We start from the raw sequence: 14755 nt of genomic DNA on the forward strand, positions 1-14755 counted from the left end.
TTGCAGCATCACCGTAAGCATTTTGATCTTGTTTGATTGTTAGTAAATTTACTGATTTAGAAAGGACTTACCCAGTCTTTTGCATCTGATCATGAAAACTTTTTTTTTTTAAATAATTTTAGATGTAAGCCTTAAATTTATGAAATTCAGTGTATTTAATCAGCTTAATTCACTGGCACTGATTAAAGCTGGTAGGATATAAAACTATGAAATAAGATCCTAATTCTTGAAATCTAAGAAAACTGTCTTAAAAAATTTTGAAGCTCTTTGCTTCTCAGTATGTTAAAATCAAAATATACCTCCATTTTAAGTTTTGCCATTAATTTCAGCATTACAGAAAAATAAAATGTGACTATTACAGTGTTTCTGCTAAATGCAGTTTCATGAATAATAAGCAGAGTTTGATAGAGTTTTGTTTAATTTAATAAAAACCTCTGCAGAAACTAACAGCACTAGACATACTGTTTTAATTGGCATGATTACATTTTAATTGGCATGAAAAAAATTAAAGACAAGGATTTTAACTTCTAACAATGGCAAAATAGAGGGATATGGTTTTTAATATTACTTTCATCTAAGGTGAACACTGTGGAATGGAAATACATTAGAATGAAATGTCAGTGGTGCGTACAGTTTAATCTGTGAAATTTTGTCCCCTGTGCTGAATATTACTCTGTCTCAATTGCATATTAAACAACCCTATCAAGGCAAGCATTGGCATCTGCTGTGCTGACACAAATTGTGAATTAAATGAAATTGATGTCCTCTGTCGTATATTTATGAAGACGGACCATTCTCTGAAGTATTCTGTTTATGAAGAATTTATGATTGCAAACTGTTCCAGAACAAAAAAGTGGCAATAAATTCTTTTTTGTGACCCTACCCTCCAAGGGCATTGATTTCACCTCCTGCTGCTACTTTTGTTGCAGCATAAAAACAATAGCTAGTGCTGGATTCCACTGAGGGTCTTCAAATTATCAATATTTGCACCATGAAAATAGAAGGGTGTTGCCAAGAAAGCATGTTTTCATTTATGATCTCCTAAAGACGTGATTTACAGAATGCCACATAGCAGATTAATATCTGTTGCTCTAATTTTATTTGTGTTTTAAAGCTTATTTTTGGAAGCTAATTTCATTGTTATAAATTATATTCCAGTAACTTTTATAGCATGCACTTCCAACAGACAGACATACTGGGTCACCTAAAACTGTATCTTCATGTTACAACAATTAACCACCACTAATTATCAGTTTAAAAGGTTATTGGATATGAGTGTCAGTGTATATTCAATATTCTGCAATCAGTAACACAGATCTACTGCTTATAATAAGTGTCAACCTGACAGCCTCTTATAGGTCAGATAAAATACTGCTTGGCATAGGAGAAGCAGGCAACAGCACATCTCTCTTCTGATGTTAAAGGATTGCCTTTCAAAATACTGAAAAGGAAGATAACTCTCTATCCCTGGCCTCTTCAGAATATTCATTAAGCACCCAGTGTCCACTATCAAAATAATATTCAGTGATTCTGTTATTAGAAATACTACTTTGAAAAGCTGGAGTAAATTAGTTTCATTAGCAATAGCAGACAAACGTTTAGTCTGGTCCATTATCTCAAAGTGGCTGCTTAAGACGGAGAACTGAAATTCAAATTTAGTTGCCTAAAAAATTGGCCTTATGTTCAGGAACAGTGAGGATTTTTGGTGTCTGAATGAGTTCAACCCCGTTAAAAACAAACCAGCTTTTGTGGCCTAACTGTTCCTCTATACAGCCTCAGGGCTACATGAATGAAAATTATAACCCAACTGTTCAGACCTCAAAAAATATCTCAGTGTTTCTCCAAAAATTTAAATGCTACCTTGGATAGGAGTCTGGTGAACTCAGTGATTGTCATATTTTCTGTTGCTGCCTAGAAACCAATAACTCTTATACTGGTTATATACTGGTATATACTGGTCTTATACTCTTAGCCATGAGTGTCTGAACTCATCAACAAATTCTGTAGACTAAGTAGTTTACAAAGTTATGAAGAATTTTGCTTCCTCTGTCCTTAATTATTCTTAGTAAACACTAACTTATAATCCTTCTAGCAAAGTCAGTGACCCAGAGAGAACAGCATAAGTGAGAAACAAGGGTAGGAAAATTGAAATGTATTGAAACAAGGAAAAAAAGAATGAAATTGATTGATATTAGTCATAATTATTAAAAAACCACATCTCTAGTTATTTAACAGATCCTTCTTGTTGCACATTAACCTATATATGTTTTGGTACATGAGACTAATCTATGTTTTTTTTATCTGATGCATTAGAAAACCCTAGGAGAGAAGATCCAAGACACAATGGTAGGGCACAGTGGGTTAGGTCCACGTGACCTGCTCTCGCCTGAAAGCGGCAGCCTGGTAAGGCAGCTGGAGGTCAGGATCAAAGAGCTGAAAGGGTGGCTGAGAGATACAGAGCTTTTCATCTTCAATTCCTGTCTGAGACAAGAAAATGAAGGAACAATGAATGCTGAGAAACAACTGCAATATTTTAAGGTAATAAAAAAAAATCATAGCTTTTGTAGAGAAACTCTTCTTTATGGTGGGATAAAATATTTATCTTTTACATTACATAATGCAATGCATGTATATATTTAATTATATATTTTCATCTTCATTTACCTGTTCACTCATGTTTATTTTATTGAATTTTTACAATAATATTTATAAATATTTTTTGCAAAAGAGGTCTTTAGAGGGCTAATTGCACCACAATTGTAAAAGCAATAGTATTCTTTCCTTCTGCCTCAGTATAAAACATAGAATCATAGAATGGTTTGGGTTGGAGGAGACCCTAAAGATGATCTATTTCCAACCCCCCTGAAATGGGGAGGGGCAAAAAAAAAAGCAGCTGAATTTTGTCTCAGAGGCTTCACTCTGAATTTCACTCTCAGCATAAGGTAATTAAGGTCTTGTGTGATCATCAGTTTAATAATCTATATCTCTGCACATATGAGTCAAGAACAGCCTATCTGAGGTAACAATTACAGTGAGCTAAATTTAGCATAGATGAGAAAACATTCAAGGTTGTGGTGATGAGATACGTGGAAAAGACATATAGACTATAAGATTTGCATTAATCTAGGCCACATCCTAAGCCTAAGCCTGAAGATTTATAGAAAAGAGGGAAAAGATGGTAGTCACAATGCTTTATTCAGATAAGTCCTTTAAAGCGAAGGCCAGTGTTCAGCTTTGCAACTGACTTAGTGGAGGTTGCATGTTTTGTTCCATTCCCTGTAAGAATTGGTAGCATTCAGGAAAGAGGGCTAATTTAGCAAACACACCTGGTAGAACTGTGCAATTTTCTTCTCTTCATAGTTTCTAAATAAACCCTTACCCAAGTCATCATTACAGGTCACTTTACTCTGCAAGTGATCTTTGACCAAAGAATAAGAAAGGAATCACAAGTCATTGTTGAGCTTTAGAGGTAAAGAGGTTTTTTTCTCTTCCACTAGTACACCAGGGTGTCAAGGGCAACTGCAGTCCCAAGGGGATGGACAATTTCTTAAATATGCACCTCAAAGAGTATGTTGCCAACACTTCTAAATGTACTTTGTTTTGTACAAGCATTGAAGAAAACAACAGCAGAAATAGTATTTTCTTCCTGTGAAGCCATTTCCTTAACTCTTCATTTTTCAATAATGATGATTAGTGAGAAGGGTGTGTCAGTGTAGATAGTCAGTGATTTTCAGGTTCCTGAACTTGTCCATTTGAAAGCAATTTCAAGTTTTCTTATTACATGAATACTATTTTTTAGTATTTATTCAGATTTGCAGTCTTCTGCTAATAGGGAAAAAAAGTCATGGTGATTCTGTTTGATCTATCAGCAAACTTCAAAGCAAGTGATTAGGAAGGACTGTTGATAGACCTGCAGAACTTCCCAGCAATAGATGCATATTTTCCATAGGAAATGTTGGACGTTTTTGTTCCGGTAGAAAATTATGGCATTTATTTAAGAGCAGAATTATATATTTAAAAATCTAATTTCAGGCAAGATTTTTTAAAATCAATTTTTAAAAAAATAATCGTATACACACACACACACACATAGAGTAGACCCATAACAATCTTACATATTTTTTGCATAAATCTCTCAAATTAAATACTTTTATGCATATATGATATGATATGATATATCATGCCAAAAGCTCTAGAGATGTTAAACAGCATAGTGTTATCCGCCATGATGTAGCCAGAGTATTTCCTTACTTGGTTGATTATCTATTAATTACACAAATAATACATTAATTATTTTCAAAATGGTAGCCATTAGAGTATAAAAAATAATTACCTATCAAAAATGGCAAGAGCACATCATTTTGTCATATACATTGAACCATCTTTGTCTCATTAAATCTGAAATTCACTATAAGTAAGTTTTCCATTCTTCACTGATCTCCTGGGGAAGTGTATAAAAGAGAAAATTGATATAATTAACAATACTGCAATGTATAATACATATATTTGAGAGAGAACATTTAGAACATTTTCAAAAACATTAGCTATGCCACTAGTAGAAAACCTGCTGGGGTTTAGCTTGACTTGCTTTCCACTTAAGAGTTTAACCTTATTACTGCTTTCACTGTGGTAAGTGAATCATTGTTTCTTAATGGAAATTTACTGTGATGCACCATCCCAATACACACAGCCACTGTATACAGGGAAGCATTTTTAATAAAATAAACTCAACAATGCCATTGATTTTCATTCCATAATGTTATGCTTTAAATTACAGTTATGCCTTAGGAAAACCACTATTCCATTTTTGAGGTGTTTTCCTTCCATTTTGCAATTGGAGGCTGAATTGAATGTGTAGCTCCCATGCAGTTGGGACCCAAGAGGAGAGTGATGTTGTGGGAGGAGTAGTTGTTAAATTCACTAGTAGGAAACTATTTTGACTTCTTTGTCTTTTTCCTAGAAAATAATGCCATATAAATTTGAGTGTTCTTTTTATTAAAGAATTCGCTACTGCATTATTTTCTTTTGGAATACTCCTGTGTAATAACAATACCTAGAATTTCTATAGTACTGTCCAGTCTAGGAGCTCTACATGCTGCACAGACATTACTGAACTAAGCCTGTCTAAACAGTTAAGGTAGATATTATGATCATCCCCTTTTTAGAAATGAGGGAAATAAAATACATGGAGATTAAATCACTTTTCAAGGTTTTCACAGAAATTCAAGTGTGGCCTAACCACAGCTTCTGTTTGAGAAGAATGAACACAAGTTGCTGATCTGTAAAGGGGGAAGCCAGGTTGTCTGACTGCAGTTATTTCTTCTGTTGCAACGCAAAATGTAGACTACAAAAATTTTAAAAAAATAAATAAAATTAGTTCAAATTCTTGAGCTCATTCTAGCTACAAATATATGTTTATTTTATTTATTTGTGCTTTTTATTCCTGTTTAAGTCCTTTGAGTTCATGTTTTCTAGCTTTCCACAGAAAACAATGTGGGCAAGGACTAGAATTTTACTTTTTAAATGAAATCCAAAATACTCAAGTGAACACATAGTTCTAGCCCCTGAAATACCAGATATAATGAGACTAATAATTGGCACAACTGATTTTCTAAGCTAACAATATGCAGCTATTTTGTGGGTCAGGAGAGATTTGGAACTGTAAAGAATGAGAAGCAATAATAAAAAGAGTTTGCATTCTTTCATGAAAGTTTTACCAAGTTTCATTTGAGTAAGGTCTAGCCAGAAATTTATGTGCCTGTTAGCTTGTCAGTAGAAGTGGTCTGCCACGTTTCTTTTATGTGTCTGTGACTTCAAAAAGCATGCTTTTTTCTCTGCAAAATTCCCTCAAAAAGCAGCAAGGGAGCCTAAATAATTGGTCATATATTTTTGTCACTTGCAATAAAACTTAAGACATTAAGTGTTTTATACAGAGAAATGATCAGCTTTCAAAAGTTGTTTTGGGTTTGGCTCATGGACCAGCTACTCGAGAACAAGCTTGGACTTGTGAGTACCTGTCTGTCTCAGAATCCCTTCTCAATAATGTACAACTAGGAAAGCCTCTAGTGCTTCCGGTAGCAAGATTTATAAAGGAACGTGTTCTCTTTCTTCTCCAAACTGGGATGGGGAACAAGATTTTCCTCTTCATGACAGGATTTTAGCAGACATTTTCTGCTAAATTGTGTTTGGCAAAAATAATGTTGCATTTCATGTCATTTCCGGATGTGGTTTTATTTGAAGCAATAAGCAACATGCTATATAGAGTCATACCTGTCTCTTAAATCTTTATTCGTGTCTTTAACAAAAATAGTCTCGGTTTTCAGTAGTACTGAAAGCTGTGGTTTTCATTCACTTTAGTCAATATATCCATTAAAGAAATCAGACTACTTAATCATACAAAACATGTTGAAAATTTTTTCTCATTTGAAATTTCTAAAAGTCAGCGGTTTATTGAATTCCACAGCTAGTATTATTTGTTGCCATTTCTGCTTACCTTGTAAACAGTGTAAATTATGTGCTGGTTGTAACTATTTCTAATGACTAGACCCACTCAGAACTGTAAGTTTTCATCTTCCACTACATTTATGACTTGAGCATACCAGATGATGCAGCATACAGTGATGCATTTAAAAAAATAAAGTATTTCTCAGCAGCATCTCTTCTTTCTCCAGCGCCTAAGGCAACTGAACTTTCTGATTAAATAATACAGGTTGCATTCGTAATTAATAGTCAATATGTCTTATGATGCTTTTTGTATTTACTGAAAAGTTTGTAGAAGAGTCAACACTGTACATCATACAAAAAAAAACCAGTTAAACATACTTCAGTCAAATAAAACACAAGTGACTTTGGAAGCATTTAAGATTATGGCCAAAATGAAGTAAAATTATTAATGTTGAATAAAGGTTTGGAGACAAGAAATTAAAGAAAATGCTGGCTATTCCTACTGGTGGCAGGAATTGCTTTCACCATTGCATTCTGGATCCTTTACAGTTTTTAGAATGATGTTTCTGGCAGAGCTGCAATTAAAGAATTACAGAAGTTCAACATGAGTGTAACAAAAGTATGCGAAACAGTCTGCTGCAGAAAGTCCAAAAGAAGTCAAGCTGGATTTAATCCTTTTCACACCTCCATGATCAAAAAAAAGTGTTAAAAAATTTCTCAAAACGAGTGTGACTTCAGAGACCTAAAACTTTTCACAGATGAAGAATTGTTTACCCAAATTTTGTTTGGATTCAATTTTAGCAAACAGAAAGGCATACAGTACTAATTTGTACAGAACCAGGTAGGATTCTGAAGTTGAATATAGCCTAACGCCTCTTACAAAGGTTTGAAGTGAATTTAGACTGAATTTCCATGACCCACCATCCCAAAGTAGCATTTCTGTGGACCACTGAAATGGGAAGCTGCATCTTTATAGTAAAGCAGCTGTACATACATATTTTTTGGTCCTAATGCAATAACATTGTATATGTCTAAGTTGATTTAATTTACTAAAATATCAATGCACAATACTCTCTATATATGCAAATACACATAGAACATTTAGATATTTAATGTACCTCAGATTTTTATTTCATATACTTATTACTGAAAAAAAGTTCACTTTGTGTTTCAATAAGCTCTCCCTCTTTAAGGTAACACTGATATGACATCAAATTCCCATTTAAGAATAAATGCTTTGCTGAGATATCAGCTGTCCTTCCATCATCTCATTTTGGCTTGAATACCGAATTGTAAATTCTGGAGATTTTTTTACAATGTTACTTACTTTCTGATTAATCAAAACATCATAATTAATCTTAAAGAATAGCTAGTTGTCTAAACCCTTTTTTCCCTCTCAATTGCTCCCTTTGCTGGGACAAATTTTTTTGTCTGGAGAGACAGAAGAGTCTCTGAACTAAGACTGGGGTGTTGGATGGAGGTTTCTCCAGTAATAGGAAGAGCTGAGCTCAGCCAAGCTAAGATACAGCAATATACTGAATGCTTTGGTGACCAGAGAATGAGCTGCTTGCTATTTTTAGGGTACAAATTTATATTTTACTTACTTAGGTCTATTTTTGTGTACTGATCCCTTATTTCTGATACACCAAGATGTTTGTCCCACAAACAGTATAGGTAGAGGCATGTTAAAACAGACTAGCTACAGGGCAGAGATCTTCTCTGAGTTTCTTTTCTAGTAATTGGAAGGGAGAAAAGTACTTTTGGGATGCAATTAATCCATTCTGGTTTAGGCATCAAAAAACCAAAAACTTGAAAATTTAGGCTATGGACGTACTGTACCTCACAATACCTGCTTCTAAATTACTCTCTCAGGCTCACATTTTCCATTAGTTCAGATGAATCCCACTCAAGAAATTATCAGGAGTATCATTAGGACAGAGGGACTTGGGGATGAGACAATTGCAATTCCAAGTTAGAATGATTTACTTATGTCTGTGAGGTTCTTCTACTCTAATTACAGGTTTATTTATTTTCCAGAAAGGTTAAGCCAAAATTTATCTTTCAGTCCTGCTATATGTGCAATAGGGTGCTCATTTGAACCATCTTATTAATGGGAACTGTTGAGGAGGCAGTTGAGCCCTTGTCCTTGTCTTTCTTACTGTACTGAGAGGATCTATTTTTAATTCTTTTGTCGTGGGTAAGTTTGAGAGACTTGAGGTCCCACTCAAATTGACCAATACAGAAGACACTGGCCTACAGAGGAAGCTGTTCCAAACTGGCCATTACAAAGTAAAGCTTGCAATTTCATAGTTACAAATGGCTTACAGTTCCTTTCCCAAGACTTTCATATCAATGACACCTACAGACTTGGAGCTATATTTCCACCGCTAAGTCATGGCCTCTTGAAGACTCATATGTGTAGAAGTAAAAAAATGGCTTCTTTTCAGTGAACATTTTTGGTTCTATCACTTATTATTTTCATTACGATTGAAGATATAATTGGCTTCTTTTTCTTTTGATCCATCCAAATGATTCCTTGAAAATAAGACTGCTTATTGTTCTGCTGGTTCCTTGAAGACTTATTTACTGTAAAACCAGAATCATTCTCTTTTGTTACTATCAACCTGGAAAAGGAAAATGAGAAAATGAGAAAAAAGCAGAAGATGAGAAAAGAAAATGAGAAAGAAATATTTCTCCTAAAAATAAGCCAGGATTTACTTGCTCTAATTTACAGAGAGGGTTGGTACTTTGGTTGGCCTCAAAGCTTTACCTTTGTTACTGATAACATGTAGAAAAACAAGTAGAGCATGGACTGGAAATATGAGACAGTTAAGAAAAATTCAGTGCACTATCTCCATCAAAGTTCACTTTGTACTACTGCATGTGATTAGATGATTTATTTGATTGTCTATAACTGCCTCTTTGGAGTCATAGCATTGCATTTTCAGGTGCAAATCTATCCAATATTGGTGGATTATTGATTGGATAGTGTCTCTGGAGTCATTAAATTCTACTAATGAGGTTTTTCTTTAATTGGTGGATCATACTGGAGAGTTTTCCCAAGTTTTGTCTTTGTATGTAAGTTAAAAGATCATAGTCCCAATGGGGAGTATTTTTATGGACTTTATTTACCTGTATTAAAGTAAGTACCTTTACTTATAATGAAAATAATTTCATACTGCCAGGAAATCTATTGATTTTAGTAGAATTTGCAGGGTGAAGTATAATTTATTATGAGTAAGAATATGAGTGTAAGAGAACAGGTCCTCTGCATACATTCCTTAATGTTTATTGCAGCCCTTTTCAGGTAAATTATGTATCACAAATATGAAATGTCAGTCAGGAATGGGATTTGTAGACTGGTACCATATTTCTAGGGACAGGAGAGTGGCTTAGATAATACTTGCTGCATAAAGTCAGTGGGGGAAAAATATAATGTTTAGATTCCTGTGCTTTGAAGGATGTCTCCTTTACTGTTCTCTTAAAGAAGAGGTACATTTCCTTGTGTCAGAATAAAACTGAAGGCCTAGCCCCGAATCTGATGGATTTTCTCTGCATTTTGTCAATGGCTGATGGTGCAATGTCATTCTTGTGCAACTATCTTTCCCTCTGTCACATTGATGCTTATTTTCATATTTTGGTCACAATAAGAGGAACCTCATAATGTTCTAAGCATTAGTGAAGGAAGAAGGGCTCTTTCATGGCCCCTTGGCTTTCACCCTATCTTTCCTTCTCACCCCAATCTTGTTGTCCAGGCAATGGAAAAATGGCACTTGAAGGCACAATGCTATCAGTACCACTGAGTCTCTAAGACCATCACAGCAAGCAGTCACCATAGCCAGACATTTGGTTTTTGATGACCCTTAGCTTTTTGACTGCCATTCACAGTTCATCTTAACCAAATCACTGCTTCTGTCCTTCCTTCTAATTCAAGCCTTCTTGCAGTCCTGAGACTAAATGGTGTGTGTCAGTCATGTCTGTCTAACTGGTACAAGGGGCAAGTTAGTATTAATTTAAAGCTTAGCATATTTATAGAATCACAGAATCATAAATTTTAGAAGAGACCTCCAAGGCCATCAAGTCCAACCTTTGGCTACATACCACCATCTCAGCTAAACCATGGCACTAAGTTCCTTTCATCTGGTCATAGAGAGTGATACTCGGAGCCTCCTTTCCTTCAGGCTGAACAATTCCAGCTCCTTCAGCCACTCCTCATATGATTTGCCTTCCAGACCTTTCACCAGCTCTGTTGCGCTTCTTTGGGCATGCTCCAGCAGCCCAATGTCTTTCTTGGAGTGAGGGGACCAGAACTGGACACAAGACTTGAGATGCAGCCTCACCAGTGACACATAGAGAGGGACAACTACTTCCCTAGTCAATGTGATTACTTGTCTTAATCTTATTTACCAAGTTAGGTGCTGAGGGAGCTACCCTAAATCTGAGAGGGGTGAGCCTACCTCACCACAGTGCTGCCTGGGTCTGGTTGATTCTGCTCTAAGTAGCTTCACTTGTTGGGGACTTTTAGTTTTGTCTTGAACCGAACCCAAAAACTGTGGGCCTGACTGTATATTTATGCTTAAGGTAAGGCAAAAGAATGTATATCCATTCTGAGGATGCACTGCTTTTGGAAATAAGATGAACACAATTTCTGGAAAAGCATGTTTGTTGCCCCTTTTCCACAATTTCTGGAAAAGCATGTTTGTGCATATACAGATGGACATGAAAACATCACACTGTATTTTCCTGAGTTTAGCCTGGCACAGCTCAACCTGTGTGTTTTTGTGTCCAGGCAAAGTTTACTTCGTTGACATTAAGAAAAAAGCCAGAGGAAATATCTTTTTCCTTACTTATTACATGTGTTTATTTTCCCTTTCCTGTTCTGAAGTCTCAAAAAGAATAGTCTAATCTATTTTCTTTTTGCTGCTTTCCCATAAAAAAGGTAAAACCTATACACTGCAGGACATGTTTTTCCACAATTCAGAATAGGGTCTAAGCTCTCAGTATATTTTGGAATATACCAGGCCCATTGCACAAGGACAGCAAAAATACATGTCTACCACCTATGAGGGAACTAGATTAAGAAAGGGAGTGAGTACACTATTAACATCTGAAGCTCAGCTTGAGATTTACAGATATTGATGTACACCCATGCAAGGAAGTTTTTCCTTTGAAGCCCAGTATACCTCCAAGATAGAATATGAAGTTTTAACAGTTTTAACTCTCCACAAAAAATTCCTGAAATTCATACCTACAGTTTTTAGCCAATTGGAGGTTGTTTCTTGGCATCTAATATGTGATCTATGTGGAGAAACAGCTTGATTTCTTTTAAAATGTAATTCTAAGTGAATTTCAAAGACTGGAAGTCAAGTTGAACCTAAATGATTTTTAAGAAATGTTTCCACCTGTACCTGAATTTGTTTACTGTCTTGAATTTATGCACATTTCATTTGAAACCCTGCTCACTGGGGTGACCTAATAAAAATTTCAAATTTAAAATGTCCAGTATGGGCAAGCATATTTTTGATCAGTGTAGTTCAGGATTAACCACAAAAGCAAAACACAACACTGATGTTTATCCTACCTGTCTGTTGATTAGCCAGCTTTTATCTTAGCATTTTCTGGGGGCAAAAAAAAGGAACCCTGGAAAATTGTGGCACTTTCTGCAATATTTCTCCTTTGAATCTTTTTCACTGGAAAGATAATTTCTCAAATTAACTGAGAAGAGGACACAAACCAAAGGCATTTAAAAATGTGATGCTAGACTAGAAATATGAATCCTCCTGCCATCCCCTCTGGCTCCTCTGGCTTATTCCCTGCAAGTGAGTTAACCCCAACTTCAAAGTGGGCTGTATATAACTCTAAAATACTTCCGTTTGAAAATGAATCGAATTCCCTGCATGAAACACAAGAAAAATAAGTCTTGGAAAAGATTTGTTTTATTTCAGTAGGGAAGATTCATTTTTATCCAGCAACACTTTACTTTTATTTTTAAAAGTTATCTTTCTGTAATTGCACACTAGTTTAGAGTTAAGATAGGAGCATCTTAACAATAATGGGCACTTTTTTAAACAGATTATTGCCAAAAGTGCATTCTTTATTCCAGGGAGACGCTGTAATAGATACCAGCGCTTTCGTAATGATACAAGCAATCTGTAAGCTATTATAGTTTCTTTTATAGTAACTTAATCTTCATATTGTTTTATACGTCTGGAATTTTAATAGTGTTTTTAATTTATGAAGAGGAGTATATTACATATTACTAGTTACATGGGAGTATGAGCTAAATAAAAGACCATTGAATGGTATTCTTACAAACAAATATTTTGAAGTACTTAAACAGGCATAAGGAATAGAACAAAGAAGTTAAAGAATGCCATACACATATAATAGTAGCTTTTATGGAATGGGTCCAGAACCGTCTAATCTGAATTGCAACTTTTTTTAATGCATATATTTTACTTCTACAGAAAAATGGGAATGCTATTTAAAAGTAAATATTTTACTCAATATAAACATATTTACCTATTTAATGAATTTAATTATTAAAATAATAATAAAATATCATATAAATAATGTATTGTGTTAATAATACATATAATATTAATAATTCAATTATTTATTCAAATAAGTACAGGTACCCATGTAACTTTTTAAAGCTAGTGAAAAGAATTCATTAAATACTTGCTTATATGCAGAATGCAATGTACATTCCTAAAGCTAGTGCAAAAAGAAAGTCTTTTTTTCCTTCTAGTTCATTGTCATTTTTAATATGTCTAAAAAGAGACACAATTCTCTTGTAAGAGAAATATCGTAACACTTTGCAGTGAGTTACAGAGATACGATCAGTGTAGCAATTTAGTGGTTGTAATACTATTAAAAGTAGGGCTTTTAAATGAAGAGAACCAGTTCACTATTTTGAAAGAAGTGATATTCTACTTTAAACTGTCATTCTGTATTTCTGACTTGCAATTAGATGATATTTCTAAAATGCCATTCCCAGATTCTGTTGTGACTGTCATCATAATAAAATGTGACAGGAAAGATATTATATCAATACTTTTCCATAATTAGCATTACATTTCTCTCAAGGGTTAAGTACAAAGGTTTTTCACTGAATGGTCTGCAAGCTTTGTGCCTTTAAAATCTTTTAATATAGGAAGACTGGTGACAACTGGGAGACAGATCTCTGAACAAACCCGTTTGGAGAGAATAGTTTTGTGGTGTGTGATATATGTTACGCAAATGAGCTTATTAGGGCTCTCATCTATTTTATTATTGGTGCCCAATTTAATAGAGGCATTTAAAAAACAATATTTCTGCCTGCGTCCTTGAAATGAAGAAGATACATTGATATAATTGAGAGCAAATGATTGCATGTTGTGCCATTTAATCATGTCATTTTTCAAGTGCTGTTTTTTGCACTTCACTGCATACTTATAGAATATTTAGCTTCAATATAGATTAAGTCACACAGTATGCAACTGAGTAGATTTTCCACATTAGGTGACATATTCTTTTAACCTTGAAATCAGCAAAAGCACACAGGTTTGGCAGTATTTTTCTAAACAATGACAAGTAATCATTCATTTTCTATCTTTGTCATTTAACTTTTCTATTTTAAGGAATTACTCCCCTAATAATATTTTTTGAGAAATTGTTGATTTTCTTTTTCATTCGAACCAAAAATTCTTTTAACCATCTGCCCTGCAAGAATGCATTACCCTGAGAAGTTCCAACAGGCATTGCCATTTCACAGACAACACTGAAAACTACATTTTACCCAAACTTTTCAAGCATTTCCTCTTTTATTTTTCCTGTTTTCCAGTTTCTTGTTTATCTGTATTGATTTATTATTTCTGTTAGTTGTGATACTTAAAAAATTTACATTATCACTTTTAAAACCTGAAATGCTGCCCTAGCCAAAAATCAGGCATAAAAAGGCAAATAAATTCTAAGAGGTGTAGTTTGGTTGGTGTACACAGAAGAGTGACTTCCATTCTCAGATCCTGCCTTAATTTCTGCATGTGATTGTTGTACTAAAGAACAGCAGATCCATCTTCCATCAAAGAACAACTGGTGAAATCAGAAGTGTATCATTCCCTCTCTCACATACTCACATTATGCAACAAGGAGGAAGAGTAAGCCCTTAACAGACCAAGGTTAGACCGACACTTCATCTTAGATCTGGTCATTTATCTGCAGCTGAACTTCTTTTGTGTTCCTAAAAACAGCCTGTGTTGCCCATGCATACACAGAAGCCCAGAAATAGCACTTATCTCAGTACACCTTGGCATTTCTTCTGGACCTGAAA

At 34.7% G+C, this 14755-nt stretch overlaps 1 protein-coding gene across 1 annotated transcript in view; it reads left to right on the forward strand.

Annotated features, from left to right (window-relative positions):
* AKAP6 (A-kinase anchoring protein 6) overlaps positions 1-14755 on the forward strand; it is a 211012-nt gene that overhangs the window by 164699 nt on the left and 31558 nt on the right. The window contains exon 10 of the mRNA XM_059849889.1: positions 2314-2538. Coding sequence (XP_059705872.1) covers positions 2314-2538 — 225 coding nt within the window. The remainder of the gene's footprint in view (positions 1-2313; positions 2539-14755) is intronic.

This window comes from Haemorhous mexicanus, chromosome 6, assembly GCF_027477595.1.
Source record: "Haemorhous mexicanus isolate bHaeMex1 chromosome 6, bHaeMex1.pri, whole genome shotgun sequence".
Taxonomy (NCBI): Eukaryota; Metazoa; Chordata; class Aves; order Passeriformes; family Fringillidae; genus Haemorhous; species Haemorhous mexicanus.